General features: G+C 44.2%; 1 protein-coding gene and 1 non-coding gene across 2 annotated transcripts; one reads left to right on the top strand and one right to left on the bottom strand.

Annotated features, from left to right (window-relative positions):
- Nucleotides 1-3,198: 3,198 nt before the first annotated feature.
- On the bottom strand, nucleotides 3,199-3,304 carry LOC129686611 (U6 spliceosomal RNA). Its single transcript, XR_008721664.1, has one exon. It is a non-coding gene; the product is annotated as a U6 spliceosomal RNA (small nuclear RNA).
- A 3,087-nt stretch (nucleotides 3,305-6,391) lies between these two features.
- Nucleotides 6,392-19,659, top strand: Mrpl45 (mitochondrial ribosomal protein L45). Its single transcript, XM_055620633.1, has 8 exons — nucleotides 6,392-6,496; nucleotides 7,307-7,484; nucleotides 8,158-8,275; nucleotides 9,623-9,721; nucleotides 13,998-14,046; nucleotides 17,415-17,564; nucleotides 18,762-18,935; nucleotides 19,149-19,659. The coding sequence occupies exons 1-8, from the start codon at nucleotides 6,431-6,433 to the stop codon at nucleotides 19,233-19,235; spliced, it is 921 nt and encodes a 306-aa protein (XP_055476608.1). The 5' UTR covers nucleotides 6,392-6,430; the 3' UTR covers nucleotides 19,236-19,659.

Consider the following 19,659-nt stretch of genomic DNA (forward strand, 5'->3'; position numbering starts at 1 on the left):
GTGGTCTCTAGGGTAGGGATGTCCCCTCTTCTGTGTCCAACCTAAGGGACAGGTACTCTTCTTAGCATCCTTCTAGGCTGCCCATACAGATTTGCCTCTGGGACATCAGCAAGCGGAGATGATGGAGCCGTAACTAACTGGAGTGGAACTCATTTGATTTTAACGAACTAATGATTCTGTAATTTAGGTATCCAGTTACCACCTTTGTATAGATGAGAAGAATCAGGTGTGGCCAAGACGCTGCGTCAAGAACTATTACATTCCTAAGCGCCAGTGAGGGCCACAGGGAGTTAGTCTGGGTGACAAAGAAGCATTGCTAATGTTGTTAGCTAACATCAGTTGAGAGCGCCTGCTAGGGGTCACGGGACTTTTTTCCTCTGTGGCATCTGGCCTCAAATAAGCCACTTCTCTTCGTGTCCCTCCTCCCTTCTGTTGGAGAAGCACAATAATCCATGGATCATCATATTTAGAACCAGAGTCTTCCAACTCTCCAGAAAAAAAAATATATATATATTCCTGTTCAATTCAGCCATGTTCTTCTAGATGTAGGTCGCTCAGAGAGATTTCAGAACTTCCAGCTGAAAAAGCAAAGCCTGGCTGTGGAAGTGCTCGCCTTTAATCCAAGCACTCTGGGAGGCAGAGGCAGGGGGATCTCTGCGAGTTTGAGGCCAGCCTGGTCTACAGAGTGAGTTTCAGGACAGCTACGGCTACACCAAGAGATTCTGTCTTGGAAAAAAATCCCCCAAAACCAAAGGTGTGTGTGTATATGTATGTGATGTGTGTGTGTGTGTGTGTGTGTGTGTGTAACACACATCATTGTGCCAGTATGTTCGTGCCCATGTGTGCTCTTGCAGAGGTCAAAAGAGGACGTCAGGGTCTTTCTTTATTGGTCTCAGAAGTCTTGCCTTGAGACAATCTCTCCTTGATACAGAAGTTTGTCCTTTTGGCTAGACTGCCTAGCCATCAAACTCTCCAGATATGCCAGTATCCACCTTCCAGTGCCGGCATTATAGACACACGTAGCTACACCAACTTTCATATCTTTCTATATCTTTATGTGTATGTTTTGTGTGCATGTATACCTGTTTACCTACTGTCTAGCGGCTGCCGAGTTCAGAAGAGGGCATCAGATCCCCTGGAATTGGAGTTAAGATATTAGTGAGCCCATGAAGGGTGCTGGGAATCTTGGTCCTTTGCAAAAGAAGCCAGTGCTCCTAATTACTGCCTAGCTATTTATGTGGGTTCAGAGGCACTCAAACTCAGGTCCTCTTTGTAGTAAGAGCTCTTACCCACTGACCCATCTCTTCAGCTCTCATCTTTTTTTTTTTTTTTTCTCCTTAAGATATGGCCTCATGTGCCAGGCACACCTGTAATCCCAGCACTCGGGGATGCAGAAGCAGGTGGATCTCTGTGAGTTCAAGGCCAGCCTGGTCTACAAAGGGAGTCCAGAATAGCCAAGGCTACACAGAGAAACCCTGTCTCAAGAAAAAAAAAAAAAAAAAAAAAAAGACATGGTGTCATGTAGCCTAAGATTCACTATGTAGCCAAGAATATCTCTGATCTCCCTGATGTCACTACTAAGTACTGGGGTTACAGGCACGTGCTACTGTATCTGTTTTATGCAGTGCAGGAGATAGATCCCAAAGCTTCCTGTATGCTACGGTAGCACGCCTCGGATCTGTATCCCCAGACAATAGCTTTCTTTTTAAAAAAAAAAAAAAACTATTATAAGTTATGTGAAGTTTTTGTGTGTACACGTGTCGGTATGCATACGTGTGTGTGGGGGTACCTGCACAGACCAGAGCTGTTGTAGTCCCCTCAGGCTGGAATACAGGCAGTTGCAAGCCTCCTGCTATGACTGCTGGGAATTGAACTCAGATCCTCCACACAGCAGTACATGCTATGAAGCACTGATCCATATCTCCATGCCCTGTAAGTTCCAATCCTAATGTCTGCCACTGGACTACATATAAACAAGGAGTCCTGCTCCCCTTAGGTTCAATTTGAAAGTTTCTCCAGGAAAAAAAAAAAAAAAAGGGTTCCACGAACACCTTGAATATTGAGGGAAATTTCTCTGTGTAGCCTTGGCTGTCCTGGACTCACTTTGTAGACCAGGCTATACTCTAGAGATCTGTCTCTGCCTCCCTGAGTGATGAGATCACAGGTGTGTGCCATCGCACCCAGCTCCTTTTCACTTTTTGCTTAAGAGATTTTATATTGTTATTATTATTATTATTTTATGTATATGCAGATAGTATATGGGTACTATCTGCAATTGTTATATGTGTACTGTGTGTGTAATCCCCACAGAGTCCAGAAGAGGGCATCAGACGCCCTGGAACTGGAGCTACAGGGCAATATGAGTCATGATGTGGGTACTGGAAACTGAATTTGGGTCCTCTCTGCAAGACAGCAAGGGCTCTTAACCCCTGAGCCATCTCTTTAGCCTCTATTTTCCTTTCTTTCTTTTCTTATTTGTTTTTGTTTTGAGACAGGGTTTCACTGTGTAGCCTTGGTCATCCTGGAACTCACTCTGTAGACCAAGCTGGCCTTGAACTCAGAGATGTGCCTGCCTCTGCCTCTCCAAGTGCTATAAATGACAAAGACTGGATTTACCAGCTTTTAAAACCTAAGCTTAACAGTACATAACTAAACAATTGTAGAACTGGTGAAATTGACAGCACTTGTGCACAGTTAGAAAATATATGCGCTGGGGCTGGTGAGATGGCTCAGAGGTGAAGAGCACTGGCTGCTCTTCCAAAGGCCCTGAGTTCAATTCCCGGCAACCACATGGTGGCTCACAAACATCATATAATGATATCCGGTGTCCTCTTCTGGTGTGCAGGTGTACACACAAGCAGGACACTGTATACATAATAAATACATTTTAAAAAATATATGAACTGAAGAAATCAAGAAAGAAAAAAAAGTTGAGAGCATTTGTGCACAATTAGAAAACGTATGAACTGAAGAAAGAAAAATTTCTGTAGAAAACTAATCATGCAGGTGCAGTGGCACAAGCCTGTAATACTGGGAGGCAGAGGCAGATGGATCTCTGAGTTTGAGGCCAGGCTGGTCTATAAAGTGAGTCCAGGACAGCCAAGGCTACACAGAGAAACCCTGTCTTGAAGAAAAGGAAAAAACAAAACAAAAAACCCAAGAAAAGAAGAAGGAAAAAAGAAAACTAATCCTGGCGATAAAAAGCTGGAATGTGTCACAAATTTGCATGTCATCCTTGCAGAGGCACCAAGCTGATCTCTGTGTTATTCCGATTTTAGTGTGCTGCTGAAGGACAAATGGGGCAAATTTTTTTCATCTTCCATTCCGAGAGAAATGCAAACTATTATGTGTTGGGGGATTAAGAAATATCCTTCGGTGTTACTTCCTCAGCAGACAGCTGGCAGTTACCCTTGGATTTAATGGGGCAGAGGGATAATAAAAATTTTCCAAGACAGCTACTCAACAGCAACAGCGACCACCTACAATCCTCCTCAGAGTGAGCTAAACTGTACTGAGTGCTCTTATTTCATCCAGGCTGATAGGGGATTAGTTTGCAGTGGCTGAGAAACTGAGCAGAGGTTAGGCAGAGATGAGTTAGGATGTGTCACCTTCTCTGCATGGGCCAAGTAAAAGTGAGGGGTTGGAGAGCCGGCTTGGCAGTTAAGGGCGCCAGGTGTTCTTCCAAGTAAAAACCATAGCAGAGCCCAGTCTGGAAAGATTATAACAATGTTCTGTAGTAGACAATAGCCACTCATCTAGAGAATAAGTTGTTGTTTTTTTTTAATTTTACTTCAAATTTTTTAAAAACATCATGTTTTATTTCAGAATGAATAGAGTTAGATAGACAGGAGTCTGTAAAGACAGTATTAGATGGAGAGAGATGGCTCCGTGTTTCAGAGCACTCATTGCTTTTTCAGAGGGTCAGGGTTCAATTCCCAGCAACCACATGGTAGTTCACAACCATCCATAACTCCAGTTCTTTGAGATCCAATGCCTTCTTCTGACCTCACTGGGTCCAAGCACACATGCAGGCAAAACACTTATATACATTAAAGATTAAGGAGGAGGAGGAGGAGGAGGAGGAGGAGGAGGAGGAGGAGGAGGAGGAGAAGGAAAGATCTATGGCCAGGCATGGTGGAGCACACCTTTAATCTCAGAACTCAGGAGGCAGAAGCAGTGGGGAAAAACCTCTTTTGAGTTTGGGGTCACCTTGGTGTAGAGAGTTCCAGAACAGTGAGACCCTGTCATAAAACAAAACAAAGTAAAACACCAATAATAACAGTAAGTGAAAGAAATAATAGATAACACACATCTGAATGCTTATTAACTATGTATATTTGTTAATACATGTCATGTTATATGCATCATGTATTATAATGTTACATATATACGTATACATACACATAGCACCTAATTTCATGTCACTATTAGAGTGTCATGGTATAGGTTCAGAGCTATAGCTAGAAATTTGGGGAAATTCTCAACTCCTGAAGAAGTTTCTGTTAGTTATTATTAAAAGAAGAATGAGTCTGGGTCAACTGATCTTCTATGCAAGAGGTTTATTAGGAGGGTATAGAGGGAAGGGGGGGAACAGGACATGATGGGAGGAGAGAAAGAAAGGGGAATGGTGCTGGGTAACCCAGGAGCAGGTTGTGTTCCAAACTACTAAGAGTTTCAAAGGGCAGTCATGGTGGAGTAGGCCTGAAGTCCCAGCATTTGGGTAGAATGGTAGAAGCAGAAAGATGAGGAATAATCCACAGCCATCCTCCGCTACACAATTAGTCAAAGAATAGAAAATTCCATAGAAGTAAAAGATTTGAGCCAGGCTATGGTGGTGCGGGCCTTTAATCTCAGCACTGGGAAGGTAGAGGCAGGTGGATCACAGTCTACAGTGACTTATAGGACAATCAGGGCTCCACAGAGAAACCCTGTCTCGGAAAACAAAAGGAGTTAAGATTTGAAACAATGCATGATTTACAAACCTGTATGGAATCTCTAGTTCCTCAGAGAATAGCCCTTAGCACTTGAAGCTATCAGCAATTCTACTTCAGCTTGAACACTCTTCCATGCAAAGACCAGAACCCCTAATCTATTGAAAAATACTGTAGATAAGTGCTCAAGGGAGATGGAGCACTGGCTGCTCTTCCAGAGGTCATGAGTTCAATGCCCAGCGACCACATGGTGGCTCACAATCACCTAGGAGATCAGGTTCCTCTTCTGACAAGCAGAAAACATTGTATACATAATAAGTAAAAAATTTTAAAAAGAGATAAGTGCTCAATTAATTATGTAGTTTACAGAATATAACCAAGAGTGTAGACAGTACCTGCTCTTCAGATCAGATGTGTTCATGGCACTGGACGTTCAAGGATAACCTTTACTCACTGAATGTGAAGCAACTGGGGAGTTTTTACACTTCCTGGACCTGACTCTCAGTTTGTCTAAATTTGAATTACATAGTATCTCTGGCTCAACCACATATGTAGAAACAGGAATATTCTTTATCTGTGGTAAGAATTAAGTTGAGGGACTGGAGACATGGCTCAGAGGTGAAGAGCACTGGCTGCTCTTCCAGAGGTCCTGAGTTCAATTCCCAGCAACCACATGGTGGCTCACAACCATCTATAATATGATGGCAGAACGCTGTGTACATAATAAATGAATAAATCTTTTAAAAAAAATAACTAAGTTGATATATGGAAAATGCTTAAATTGCCACGTGCCGAGTAAACGATTTTGAAATACCAGTTATTACCAAATTGGGTAAGTGGTATTTTTGGAAATGACATATTTTGGGAAATGACATATTTGGGAAAACGTGCCTTTTGCTTTTCAGTAATCACAGCGGTCAGTTTCCCTAATGGAACAGTAAGAAAGAATTTTCACTTAGAAAACTACGTGAGGTTTAAGGTTTAAGGTGATACACAGCATTTTGAGGTCAGATACACACCCAGAAACTCTAATTTTCACACTAAATACCTCCAGTGTATTCTAAGGAATGAAAGAAAACACTTATCTCAAAGTCCTCTGATTTCAAAGGGAAGCATTTTTCTCTTTTTCTTATTTTTTTTTTTTACCGAATGTAAATTAAGTGCAACAACACGCTAAAGTAACCATGAATGCGGCAACGCCAAACCGCACAGAAACCCTCATGCGCAGGCGCAGCTAGCCCTCCACTAGTCTCCGGCTGGCGCGTGACGGCCGTGCGATTTACCCTACTTTAGAGTGGCTTCACTGCGCACGCGCAAACACACGCCGCCCCCCCCCCCATCCCAAGAGAGAGCGCGTGTGCGCGCGCGCGCGCCTCACCTTTCGGCCGAGGGCGCGCGCCCTGGAAAATTCCACTCCGGGAGCTCCACCCTTTGCATCTTTTTTCCGGTTCGGTGCTCTGCCCCTCGGCTTGCATCCCGGCGGCCTTTGCGTGAACAAAATGGCAGCCCCCATGTCTCGGGGCTTGTCCTGCGTATCCAGGGCCTTGGGATGGTGGTCTCGGCAGGTGGGTAGGGATGAGGCGAATGGAATTTTAGGAAAGGAGGAGGACAGAGTGAGGGAAATAAGCATTCAGTGGCCGTCGAGGAGGTTGAATGATAACGAGTCAGACTTCGTCTAGGGAAGAATTTGGGTTGTATGTGATCCCTCTACGTCTCTCTGGTGGCTTAGAGAGGACAGTCTGGTGCTTTGAGTGCGATTAAGTTTACTGGCATTAAGCTTCTCCACGTGAATTCTAGTCTCTGGCGAGAAGATGTTAAAAGGAGAGTAGTGACTCGGAAGGTGGACTCGCTTCTTTCTTCCCGAGACAGGGTTTCTCTGTGTAGCCCTGGTTGTCCTGGATTCTACCTTGAAATCACTGGGGACCTCTACCTTCCCGAGTGCTGGGATTACAGGCGTGCGCCACCATCCTCCGCTAAATTCTTTTACATTCTTAAAAAAAAAAAAGATTGGAAAGGACAGGGTTTTGTCTTTAATAACACTCTTTTCAGTATTGGGTTCATAACTAAGGTTCACCATTAAAGTAAAAGTTCATTAATGGTAGGACCTGCACTTTAATCATCTCTGCATACTGTAGTACTACAGAATGTATTAGAGAAAAGCTTTTAGTGAGTGTTAATAAAGATTATTAATTGGCTTGTGGTATGAGCCATGTCTGGGCATTCAAGTAGTAATACCGTTTTTCTGTAGTAGTTTTGTAACTTCTCCTGGAGCATTCTTTGGATGTATCCTTCCTATAAGACTTTGCATACAGTTTGCTCAAAATAGATTTTTCTTTCCAAATCACTTAGGTACTAACCTTTCCTTTCTCTCTCAGCCCATACTGGTGCCTCAGTCCACAGCCATAGTTCCAGTAAAAACAAGAACCCGTTTCAAACTCCCTTATCCTGAACCTAAGTACAAAACAGAAAAGGAGTTTTCAGAATATGCCAGGAAAGCAGGATTGGTTATTCCCCAGGAACGGATGGAGCGCCCTATACATCTGGCCTGCACAGGTGAGGTGCAGTACTTCTGGGATCCTGACTCAATCCTCTACTCCGAGATCTGGCCCTTGGCATGCATCAGACTTTGATTGACAGCATTAAATTAGCCACTAGGTTCGACCTCGGTAATGATTTACTTTATATATACTGTATTAAATAAGGTCAGTTTTGTTTTGTTTTTCCACTACTTGGGATAAACAAGCACTCTACTACTGAATTGTACCCCTAGTCTCCCTTTCTTTTTGCCTTGAGACAGACTCTTCCTAAGTTTTTCAGGGTGGACTAGAATTTGTGACCCTCCTGCCTAAACAGTAGGGGAGACTCAGGGCTGCACCACGTGTCCTGCTCATGAGGTCATCTTTTGATCTTGTTTTTACACTTCTGGAAAGAATGAAATTTCTCCAGCTTGTAGAAGTGGACACAGACTCCAGGGGGAGTTAAATTATCCTTTCTTTTCCTTTTTGTTTTGTCTTCTTTTTTTCCCCTAAATATAGCAAAAGAAGCCTCAGTAGCACTCTCCCATAGTTCCTGGGACTTGCACAAGTATTACGACGAAGTTTCCTCTATGTGCAAGTTTATTTGATTAGTCCGCCTTAACTCCTGTGCCCTTCCCAGTTATATCTGATCTCAAGTGATGTTTTCTCAATCTTTCAACAGTTTCTTAGTTTTTCTTCTCTCCTTATAGCTGGAATATTTGACCCCTATGTTCCTCCGGAAGGGGATGCCCGGATGTCATCTCTTTCAAAGGAAGGACTGACGCAGAGAGCTGATCGATTAAGAAAGAATGTGGCGTCACAATTGGCGTAGGTATCGGAGACAACTAGGGTTCAGTATGCTAGGCTGAGGACATGTGATAATTGATCCTTACTGTGTTATATGGACTATTACGTTGATCCGCCTTCATTCATTCATTCATTCATTCATTCATTCATTTATTTATTTATCTATTTATTTATTTATTTATTTTTGCCTTCACGTGAGTGTGTCACGTGGGTGCAGTGCCCATAGAGGCCAGAAGAAGTCATCAGATCCCTTAAAGCTAGAGTTACAGTGATTTTTGGATTTTGAGCTATCATATAGGTGCTTGGAACCAAAGCCAGGTCCCCTGCCAGAGCAGCAAGGACTCTTAAACACTGAGCTATCTCTCTAGACCCTAAAGTAGAGTCAAGGTCTTGCTAAGTAGTCCAGGCTAGCCTTGAACTTGGCAATCTCCTTTTCCAAGCTTCTTGAACATTGGGATTCCTAGTTTCTCTGTGTAGCCCTGGCTGTCCTGGAACTTGCTCTATAGACCAGGCTGGCCTCGAACTCAGAGAGCCACCTGCCTCTGCCTCCCAAGTGCCGCCACCATGCCTAGCTTGTTTTATTTTTTGGGAGAGTCTTAATATGTAGCCTCAGCCGCACTGGAACTCCCTGTGTAGACTAGGTTAGCCTTGTATTCATAGCGATCTGCTTGCCTCTGCCTCCTGAGTGCTGGGATTAAAAGAGTATGCCAAAAAAATGTTCTTGACAGCTGAGTCATATAATACCATGATTACTTTTCTCTTTCTGCATTTTTGTTGTTGTTATTGTTTTGTTTGTGTTTTTCGAGATAGTTTCTCTGTGTATCCCTGGCTGTCCTGGAGCTCACTCTGCAGATTAGGCTGGCCTCGAACTCAGAGATCCACCTGCCTCTGCCTCCTGGGTGCTGAGATTAAAGGCGCATGGGGCCCTCCCCACCCCCACCCCCACCCCCGCTGCCTCCCATTTTCAAGGCATGTACCACTCATGAACCACTGATTCCTGGCCTGCACGTTCTTTCTTTGCAACATCTGATTTGAAAGAAAGTTTAATTTACTGTCTTGACACATTCAAAAATAATTAAGTGGGTAGATGGACATGGAGATTAATGTGGATTATGAGTTACGGAAATTACATGAAGATTTTACAGTTTTATTACAGTTTGTTTGTTTGTGTATGTGCATGCGTACTTGCTAGTTCACTCCACAGTACAAACATGGAGATCAGGACAGCTTGTGGGAGTCAGTCTTTTCCTTCTACCATGTGTGTCCCTGAGACTCAACTCGGATTGTTAGGACCAGTGGTAAGCAGTCCTGTGTGATTTGCCTGCTGTGATGCCATCCTCATGATGGTTTTCATGCTTGTTTTTACAGAATTCGAAAGATAAAAGAATTTGATGCTAATTTTAAAACAAAAGACTTCCCTGAAAAAGCTAAGGATATTTTCATCGAAGCTCACCTCTGTCTAAACAAGTAAGTGATGCCCCCATCTTGTGTACCTTCAGTATCCACAGCTACTATTCTAGGTACATTTCCCTTTCTTCCCCCTTCAAGTAAGAATTCTCGATGGTGCCATGGTGCACGCCTATAATCCCAGCACTCTGGGATACAGAGGCGGGTGGATCTCTGTGCGTTCAAGGCCAGCCTGGTCTACAAAGAATCCAGGACAGCCAAGGCTACACAGAGAAACCCTCTCTGAAAAACAAAAAACCAAAAAAGAAGAAAAAAAAAGAATTTTAGGATTTCTTACTATAAAAAGTAGTAACTGAAAATTTTTTTTCCTTCTTGATTTTGTTGTTGTTTGAGGCAAGGGCTCTCTCTGCAGTTTTGGCTATTCTAGAACTCTCTATGTAGACCAGGTTGGCCTCCAACTCACAGTGATTCACCTGCCTTTGCCTCCTAACTACTAGGACTAAAGGTCTGTGCCACTACAAGGGCCTTGTTTTTATTTTAGAAGAAGGATCTCACTATGTATTGCAATTTTTCGTTGAATTTTATAGTCCAAGCTGGCTTTGAACTTTTTTTTTTTTTTAAGAGTTCCTTATTAATTTTATTTTTTGTGTATGTCAGTGTTTTGCCTGTGTGCATGTCTGTGTACCTCCTCAGTGCCTGATGCCCTTGGAGGCCAGAAAAGGAGTTTCTGCAATAACAGACAGTTGTCAGCAGCCATATGAGTGCTGAGAATCAAACCTGGGTTCTTTTTTTTTTTTTTAAAGATTTTATTTATTTTTATTTAATGTACATTGGTGTTTTGGCTGCATTTGTGTCTGTGTTAGGATGTCAGATCCTCTGGAACAGGGGTTATAGACAGTTGTGTGCGGCCATGTGGGTGCTGGGAATTGAACCTGGGTCCTCTGGAAGAGCAGCCAGTGCTCTTAACCACAGAGCCATCTCTCCAGCCCCAAACCTGGGTTCTTTGCAAGAGAAAGAAGTGTGCTTAACTGTTGAGCCTTCTCTCTAGTCTCAGGCTCCAACCTTTGATCCTTCTTCCTAATCCTCTGAGTTCTGGGATAACAGGCAGACACTGTGACACCTGGCTTGAGTGGGTTTCTAAAAAATTATCTTTTAATGATTTGGTCTGTCTTGGTTCTAATCCAATGGTTTCTGTTTTCATTCTACCCGATCCCATAATCCATCCTGATTCCTTTTGTGTATTTATTTTATTACAAACATTTTTCTTTTCTTGCTAACTTTCATTAAGTTCCTTTTTTTAAAAAAATTGTTTATTTTTATTTTATGTGCATTGGTGCTTTTTTTGCATCTGTGTCTGTGTGAGGGTGTCAGATCTTGGAGTTACAGACAGTTGTGAGCTGCCATGTGTGTGTTGGGAATTGAACCTCGGTCCTTTGGAAGAGCAGTCAGTACTCTTAGCCTCTGGGCCATCTCTCCAGCTCCCAAGTTTCCTTTTGATAACTTGCAATTTTGTCTTAATTCACCCAAGTCAAAGTTGCTAAGCAGATGCAAATTCAACAGTAGGGACCTGGGATACATTTTGAAATTTTTTATTTTCTGTAATTTTGTCTTTGTTCCTGTCCTTTGTACTGCCGGGGATTGAACCAAGGGGCCTAGTTTGAGTTAAGTAGGTGTTTTGTCTCTGACCTACACCCTGCCCCTGCGCTGGTGCAGTCTGAAGGACTAATCCTTGGATTGTTGTCGATTTGGGGGAGTTGTATGTGTGAGAGAAAGAAAGGAGGAGAGGAAGGGAAGGAGAAAAGGAAAGAGGGAAGGGAAAGAAAAGAAGTCTGTTGGTCAGTGGGACTGTAGTGTGTTGGAGCTTAAGCCCAGGGCTTGTGCATACAAGATGGCTGTTCTCCCTGCACCTCCGTGTATGTTTTCAACCTCTTTGTTTTTTATCATCCAACCTTGGTGTTTTCTTTCTTTTCCTTTCTTTTAAGATAGATCTTTGTATGTAGCCCTGCCCGATACGGAGCTCCCTGTGTGGACCAGGCTGGCCTGGAACTCAGAGAGCCCCAGGTGCCGCTGCCTCGCTTGCCACCACTCCCAGGAACATGGTTTGCTGCTGCTGTTCGCCTTTTCTCTTTTTCTACCATGCTGTTGTTCATGCTGTTTCTCTTTCTCTCCCTCTCTATTTTTCTTTGTGTGTTTGTTTTTGATTTTTGGGTTTCTCTGTGTAGCTGTGGCTGTCCTGGGCTCACCTTATAGAGACCAGGCTGGCCTTAGACCTGCAGTGCTGGGATTACAGGCGTGCACCACTGCACCCTGCTTCTTCTTCTATTTAGTGTGTGTTTGCACACAGCAAATGTGCAGAAACTAGAGAACAGCTGTGGAAGTCAGTTCTCCTCCCACTATGTGAGTCCCAGGGATCAAACTCAAGCCGCCTCAGTCTTGACAACAAGCACTTTTACCTTCAGAGCCATCTCACTGGCCCTTTGCTATGTACTGATATTTTTTTCATGTTTTTTTTTTTCTCCTTCCATTTGTGTTTTTGCTTGTTTGTTTGGTTGTGTTTTTGGTTTTTCGAGACAGGGTTTCTCTGTGTAGCCCTGGCTGTCCTAGAACTCACTCTGTAGACCAGGCTGGCCTTGAACTCAGAGATCTGCCTGCCCCTGCCTCCAGAGTTCTGGGATTAACGTGTGCGCCACCACCACCACCACCACATCTCCTTCCACTTGTTAATTGATAATATTTTCTTCATTTTAAAAAAGTTTTCATTAATGCTTTGAGGATTTCACACCATGTAATGTGGTCATATTCACCCCGCTGGCACTCCTGACCCTCACTGATGTCTCTCTGATCCCCACCGCTCGTTTTTGGGTAACCCACCAAGTTCAGTTTGTGCTACCTATGTCTATACAGGAATATAAGGCCTTGCATTGCAGGCTAGTTGAACTACCCACAAAGAAAATTCCTCCCCCAGAATCTTTTAACTATCACTAGCTCCTCAGTTAGGGGTGGAGCTTCGGAGCCCCGCCCCACACCATGTTAGAGTGTTGACTTGGCTTGAGGCTGGCAGTCAGAGCTGCTGTGAGTTCCTGAATGCGATGGTCCTGCTATGTTCACAGACACTGTTGTGGTCCTCCCCAGCCTCTGGCTGTCACAGTCTTTCTGCATGCTTGTCTGTGACAGTCCCTGAGCCCAGGGGTGGAGGGTGTTTCCTTTCTCTACTTTCTTCAGTTTTAATTTTCATTTCACACTAAGATCTGAGCTAAAGAAACACTTCATTTGTAGCCTGGTGGGCTAGTTTTCCAGTCCTGCCTTAGAGATGCAGGACTCTTTGGAGAGACATAGCATCTGAGTCCACCTTCCTCTACTTCAAGAGTCTGAAGATGGGGGAAGAGGCCAGAAATGGCACATGGCCATGTTTCGTTGGTTTAAAGAGGACAGTGTATGATACAAGGCGGCCGTTGGCACTGAGGAGTGACTCATGCACCATCAGAGGAGATAAGGGGCTTTTATTCTTGTATGGTGTTGGACTTTGTTCCCTGTACCAGGGCAGAGCAGGAAGCAGTCCAGGCCTTAGTGAACGTTCTTTTTTTTTTTTAAAGAATTCTATTTATTTATTGTTTATACAATGTTCTGTCTGCATGTGTGCCTGCTGGCCAGAAGAGGGCACCAGCTCTCACTACAGATGGTTGTGAGCCACCACATGGTTGCTGGGAATTGAGCTCAGAACCTTTGCAAGAACATCTAGTGTTCTTAATCTCTGAGCCATCTCTCCAGCCCATGAACATTCTTGTTCACCTTAAAGATGTGATTTTTGGCTGGGTGGTGATGGCTCATGCTTTTAATCCCAGCAGAGGCAGGCGGATCTCTGAATTCAAGGCCAGCCTGGTCTGCAGAGTTCCAGAATAGCCAGGCCTACACAGAGTCTGTCTCAAAAAACAAACAAAAGATGTGATTTCAGAGAAATTTCTTTCTACTCCAGAAATATAAACTATTAAATGCTATTAAATGTCAGTTTTGTTGTAGATCACAAATTAGCATATCATGTTGCTTACAGTATGTAAGCAGAAAATATTTGTATAAATGAACTTCAGGACCATTTTTAACTTAAAAAAACCCTTTGTTTATTTGTTTTGTATATATGTGAATGGGAACACACATGTAGCACATGTGGAGGACAATTTCAGGAGTCTGTTTGTTTCACGTGGGTTTTGGGGATTGAACTCAGCTTACCAGCAGGGTTGGTGGCAGGGTCCTTTACCCCTGAGCCACCTTATCAGCCATATTTCCTAGTGGGTAGCATAAGAATAGGAATCAATGACAAACACCTCTTTTTCTTTTCTAGCTCAGACCACGACCGGCTTCATACCTTGGTTACTGAACACTGTTTCCCGGTAGGTTCTCATCCTCAGAACGGTGGGATGCCTGACCAAGCAGATTCTAGACATCACTTTGTTAAAGCCCGAGGATTTGGGAATAATCCACTATGAAAACCATGCTTGAGCCAGCGAATGTTTCTTTATTCAAAAGCTGAATTGTCAGAGAGGCGACTGAGTTCAGGATCCACGCCATGTAAGTCAGGGGCAGCACAGGTCGTCTAAGACAGAAGCCTCAGACTAAGTCGGTTGGGGGCATCCACTCAGGTTCAAGCATGTACTGGATATTTCTCACCTGGTATTTTAGGTGGTCTTCTACATATCGAGTATCAGGTGGCTTCCTTGATAGCTTGGCCTAGATCAAGGCCAGCCAGTCAGAGCTCATTTAGTGGCTGTGGTCCCAGCTGGGTGCTAACCAGTGAAGCATAGAGTGAGATATTGAGGCTTAGATGAGCCCTGGACATTTGAGCCAGAAGTTGCTTTTGGGAATTTAGCTCAGTTCAAAATGGAGACTATATACATGATGGACTCTCTGTAGCTAAGGGCGCCCCTAACACGCTTCGACTTTTTTCTTTTTTGTTGTTGCTTTTTGTCCCCTTTTTTCTTCCTTTTTTTTACTTTTTTTCTTTTTTTTAATTTTTATTTTTTGGGGAAACTGGGTCTCACTGTGTAGTTCAGGTTACCAATTCGCAGTCTTCCTGCCTCAGCTTTGCTGGTGCTAGGATCACGTGCATGTACCACTGCCCTGGCTTTGGAAGCTAAGTTTTTCTGCTTTTTACTGTGCATTGGTATTTTGCCTGCCTTTATGTCTGTATGAGGGTGCCAGCTCCCCTAGAACTGGAGTTACAGGCAGTTGTGAGTTACCACGTGAGTGCTTGGCATTGAACCTGGGTCCTGCTAGAAGAACAGCTGGTGCTCTTCAGCGCTGGGCCCTCTCTCCAGCCTAAGTCCTTTATTTTCAGCTGAATGGTAATGTCATGACACAGACATGGCAAATGAGGAAAGAGAAAGTCCCTTGTGGGTGGTAATGAACCACAGGGTGTAGATTCTCAAGGCGAGCACTAACTGTGAGGCCTCACTTCACGTGTCTACCTTGTGCTAAAGGTTTTAACCAAAATTCACGAGGCTTATATATAGTACATAGTGACAGGTGGTGCCCGGTCCTTTGAGGAGCCCACAAGAATGGAGTCCTAATAAGTCAGCTGGAGGTTCTAGAATAAGAACATTCCTGTCTACAAACTCAGCTTGTGTTTCTGTCACTCTCCCTGGGGACAAGGATGTCTCATCTGCTGTAGTTCTGACAGCTCTGGCAAACACTCCCTTACTCTGCTGAAATGTGATGGGGTAAAATGAAAACAAGAGAGAGAAAAACCACGTCCTATCAATGGCAGTCCGTGCGGTAACCCGCAGGGGATGACGATGTGGAGGAGGAGGAGGTGCATGGAGCAGGTGGGGTGTGGAGCGGATTTTCAGTGACTTGGAAAGAGTTCTGTAGTGAGAGTTGTGTAATTTTGCTTTCTTTAAAAACAAAAGCACAGGGCTGGAGAGATGGCTCAGAGGTTAAGAGCACTGACTGTTCCTCCAAAGGTCCTGAGTTCAATTCCCAGCAACCACATGGTGGCTCACAACCATCTATATAATGAGGTCTGGTGCCTTCTTCTGGCATGCAGGCATGATATTGTACAAATTATAAATAAAAACAAAAGCACAGAAATGTTACGGGGTTATTTTTTGTTTTGTTTTGTTTTGTTTTGTTTTGTTTTTTTGTTTTCATCCCAGGTTCAGGGATATGGGACTTCTTTACAGCAGCTGATGATGGTTTGCCCTGTGCTCTGGCCATGGTTTTGCCAGCTGCAGATAGTTTTTGCGAGTGTGTGACATTTGGAATTCTGAGGACTTTACAATGGCCATCTAAGTGCTAGAGCTCTTGGGGGTGGTTGGTCGGTGGTTGGATGCTGTTGGTTGTTTTTGTCGAGTAGTCTTGTGCAAAAAGATGAGAAAAAGAAATTAGATATCCTGACAGCGAAGATCAGATTTGCCCAGGAACACTACACCACTAATCAGCAGGAAGTAGTCTAAGGAAAACGGTCCTTTCCCCTCTATCCTTTTTTCCCTCCTGTCTAGTGTTAGGGGGTTGAAAGGGAAGAAGTAAAGGGGTGGAGAAGGGTGGAAGAGAGAAAGGAACCCATAAAGTATGGAATGGCTACAAGCCCTCTGGGGGGGGGTGACTGAGTAGTAGTTTAGTAGAAATGTGGTTGGGTGGTTAGCATTTCCAGTAGCTTGGTCACATTTTAGAGATAGTTGAGAGGTGTAGTGCTTGTTTTTAAACTGCTTTATTTGGGGTTCCTTAAAGCCTCTCCCTTCCAACCCCCAACCCCAGGTAAGAAAGAGAAGGCTAGTGGGGAGAGGGCCCAAAGACCCGGTTACCTCTCCAGGTCGTTTAGGGTTTATGAGTTCTTACCGGCTATCCCAATCTCCGTCAACAGCAAAAGCAGCAAGCAGTCTCCTTCTCGCCACTGCGTTGAAATGTTTCTCAGTTTCTCTCTTTCTGGACTCTCATATTTATATCCTTGGAGCCTGAGGCTACGCCCCTCTCTGTGCTGCATGACCACATCCTGCAGGAGACAGTTATCAGCTGTGGACAAACTAAAGCCCAAACTTGGGATTAAAGCAAAAACATATTTACATAACATAACTGAGTTTTTAAAGAAACCAAAACTTCCATTCCAGAGAGCTTAAGAACTTGCTGGAGTTGAGATTCCAGCACCCAGGTCAGGCACTCTCAACAGCCTGTAACTCCAGCTTCAGGGAACCGCACACCATGTTCTCTGTGGGGACCCAAATACATGTTGCCTACTCTCAACACAGACACATACACATACTCGTAATTTAAAAAATTAGAAAGCTGCAAAATACAAAGAGTAGTTTGAGAGATGGCTCAGCAGTTATGAGCACTAGCTGTTCTTCCAGAGGACCCAGATTCAGTTTTCAGCACCCACTTGGAAGTTCACATTGCCTGTAACTCCAGTTCAGAGGACCCAACACCTTCTGACTTCCATGGGCACCAGGCATGCACATGATACACAGACATATATGTAGCAAAACACCTTATACACATAGAATAATAAAGTACAAATTTAATAGTACATAAAAACTTGGGAAGAGAGCTGAGCAGTGGCTTTCATATGTAAATCTGGCGCTTGAACTACTGAGCCAGCACTACTTCCTGGTTACAGAGTGAGTCTGTCTCAACCTCCAGTCCACCCCTGAAATGGGGTTGGGGGTAGAATGGACTGCACTGCTCGTTGCTCACACTGGTATGATGTGTAGACTCGGCAGCACCTCACAGGAGGGAGATCCCGTGAATGCTTCTCTTCTTCCCTCAGGACATGGTCTGGGATCTCAAGTACAAGACCGTCCGCTGGAGCTTTGTGGAGTCTTTAGAGCCAGCCCAAGTGGTTCATGTTCGTGCCTCAGGTTTGGTGAACCAGAGCAACATGTATGGCCAGATCACCGTGCGCCTGCACACTCGCCAGGTAGGCTCACTCTTGTTCCCTCCACGTTCAGGACAGGAAAGAGAACATCTCAGAGACACTGCACGTGCCAGGGTTGCTTTAAGGAATGAAATCTCAGACTTCCTGTTGGAGTAGTTTGACCAAGAGCAAGCCCAAGTTTGAATTCTCCACTTCTCTCCCATCTGTGTGTTCTGTGGTTCCTGGCCTCCCCATAGTCCGTGTCTCAAATGTGTCTGCCTGCCTGTCTAGCTGCCGCCGTGCCTGTCCCTAACAAAGGGCTCTGCTCTGTACTTATTGACTAGCATGAAAACCAGGGTAATGGAAAGGGGGTAGTGGAGTCTTAGAAGAAATCTTTCCGAGTTTTACCATGGCACAAACCTTGCTGCGCCCAGCTGCTCCTGAAGCACTCAGAAAAGTAAATGGTCCTGCAGACACGCTAGCAAGCTGCATCCGCAGGGCCCTCCCAGCATTTCTGGTGGTATTGTTGTGTAAGGTTGCTCTCAACAAATCGTTACGGCAACGTACACATACATTTTTCTGGGTCGGGGCTCAGAAGAGTTCATAACTATGTATTAGCCTAGGTTGTAAAAGCAGATTACATGGGAAGTCCAAGACATTACATTGTTCTCCTAAAGGCCAGTTAAACTTAGGCTGAGCACGCAGTAGGATGACAGGCTGAGTCCTAAGTGAACTCAATGGTATTAATTGGGCCCAGGTACAGCAAAAACGCTCAGTCTCTTTGAATGCAAGAGAAATTTTCATTAAATTGTATCACTGTGACTCTCAGGTTGGGCATCTGTCTCTGAACTACTCAGTTCAGGGCTGTGTGTTTTTTGTGGTTTTGTGGTTGAACTCAGAGCTTCATGTGTACTGGGGGAGTGCTCCTACCACTGTGTTCCACCTCTTGGCCCAGGTCTGTGGGTTCTCAGGAGAAGTTTGCCACAGTCTTTTTTCTACTGCTAAGTGTTATGTCCGCTAAGATGTATTATGAGGGCTTTTACTTTTTCTGTTTTTGATTCCCCACCATTCCCCATCCATCTAAGAACCTTGAAGAGTAATATGTCAACAACTGATTAGCCCTAAATTCAGAATTCCGAAATAATTTAAATTTTCTTGAATTTAAAGTTTCTTGTTAAGATTGCTTCAAAAATGATTGTGTGGCAAGAACAGAATAAGACAAACTCCTCTGATAGGCCAGCCGTTATTTCCTCTTTGCAGACTTTGGCCATCTATGATCGGTTTGGCCGGTTGATGTATGGACAGGAAGATGTGCCCAAGGATGTCCTGGAGTATGTGGTGTTTGAAAGACACTTGATGAATCCGTATGGGAGCTGGAGAATGCATGCCAAGATTGTACCCCCATGGGCACCCCCTAAGCAGCCCATCCTCAAGGTAAGGCAGCTTCATGTTTTTAAGAGACTTGAGGCTGTATACAGTATTGACAGCCTAAAACCCTCCCCTTGGGCTCCATCTAGTGGAGAGAGGGAACGACGCAACACTAGGGAAGGGAAGTTACTGGGTTGCTTGGTGAGGGAGTAAAGCCATTCTGGATAAACAACAGGCTTGATTGCTAGGTAACTTCCGTCTCCTGTTCCTTCTTTTCAGACCTTGATGTTTCCTGGTCCTCAGCTGAAACCATGTGAAGAGTATGAAGAGACACCAGGAGAGGCCCATAAGCCTCCGCTAGCCTAATGGCATAAATGACTCCTGAGGAGCCGATGGGAGTTGGGGGGCAGGCAAGCCTGTAATCCCAGAATTCAGGAGGCAGAGGCACATGGATCTCTTGTGAGTTTGAGGCCAGCTTGGTCTACAGAGTGAGTTGCAGGACAGCCAGAGCTACACATAAAAACTGTCTTAAAAAAACGAAAAAGTGTGCTCGCTACCTCTTACAGTCATGACTGATATCTGGCCCTGGTAGGTGACTAGGATGCCCAGCCATGGAGCATCTTCTTTTTCAAATCATATTTAGCTTCTGAGTTAAAATGAAAAGTAGTGTGTGAGAGAACAAACGTGATGCTGGGGTTTTCACGGCAGGAACTGTGGGAGCAGACATCTTTCTTTTTTTCTAACTAGAGGGGAGATCGGCATTTGAAATAAAGTACTATTATTTATCAAA

Source organism: Psammomys obesus, unplaced genomic scaffold (genome assembly GCF_907164565.1).
Source record: "Psammomys obesus unplaced genomic scaffold, mPsaObe1.curated_primary_1811, whole genome shotgun sequence".
In the NCBI taxonomy this organism is placed as follows: Eukaryota; Metazoa; Chordata; class Mammalia; order Rodentia; family Muridae; genus Psammomys; species Psammomys obesus.

Coding starts and splice junctions, on each gene's coding strand:
- Mrpl45 (XM_055620633.1), top strand. CDS start 6,431: ATGGCAGCCCCCATGTCTCGGGGCTTGTCCTGCGTATCCAGGGCCTTG. Junction 7,485..8,157: donor TATACATCTGGCCTGCACAG/GTGAGGTGCAGT, acceptor CTCTCCTTATAG/CTGGAATATTTGACCCCTAT. Junction 8,276..9,622: donor AATGTGGCGTCACAATTGGC/GTAGGTATCGGA, acceptor TTGTTTTTACAG/AATTCGAAAGATAAAAGAAT.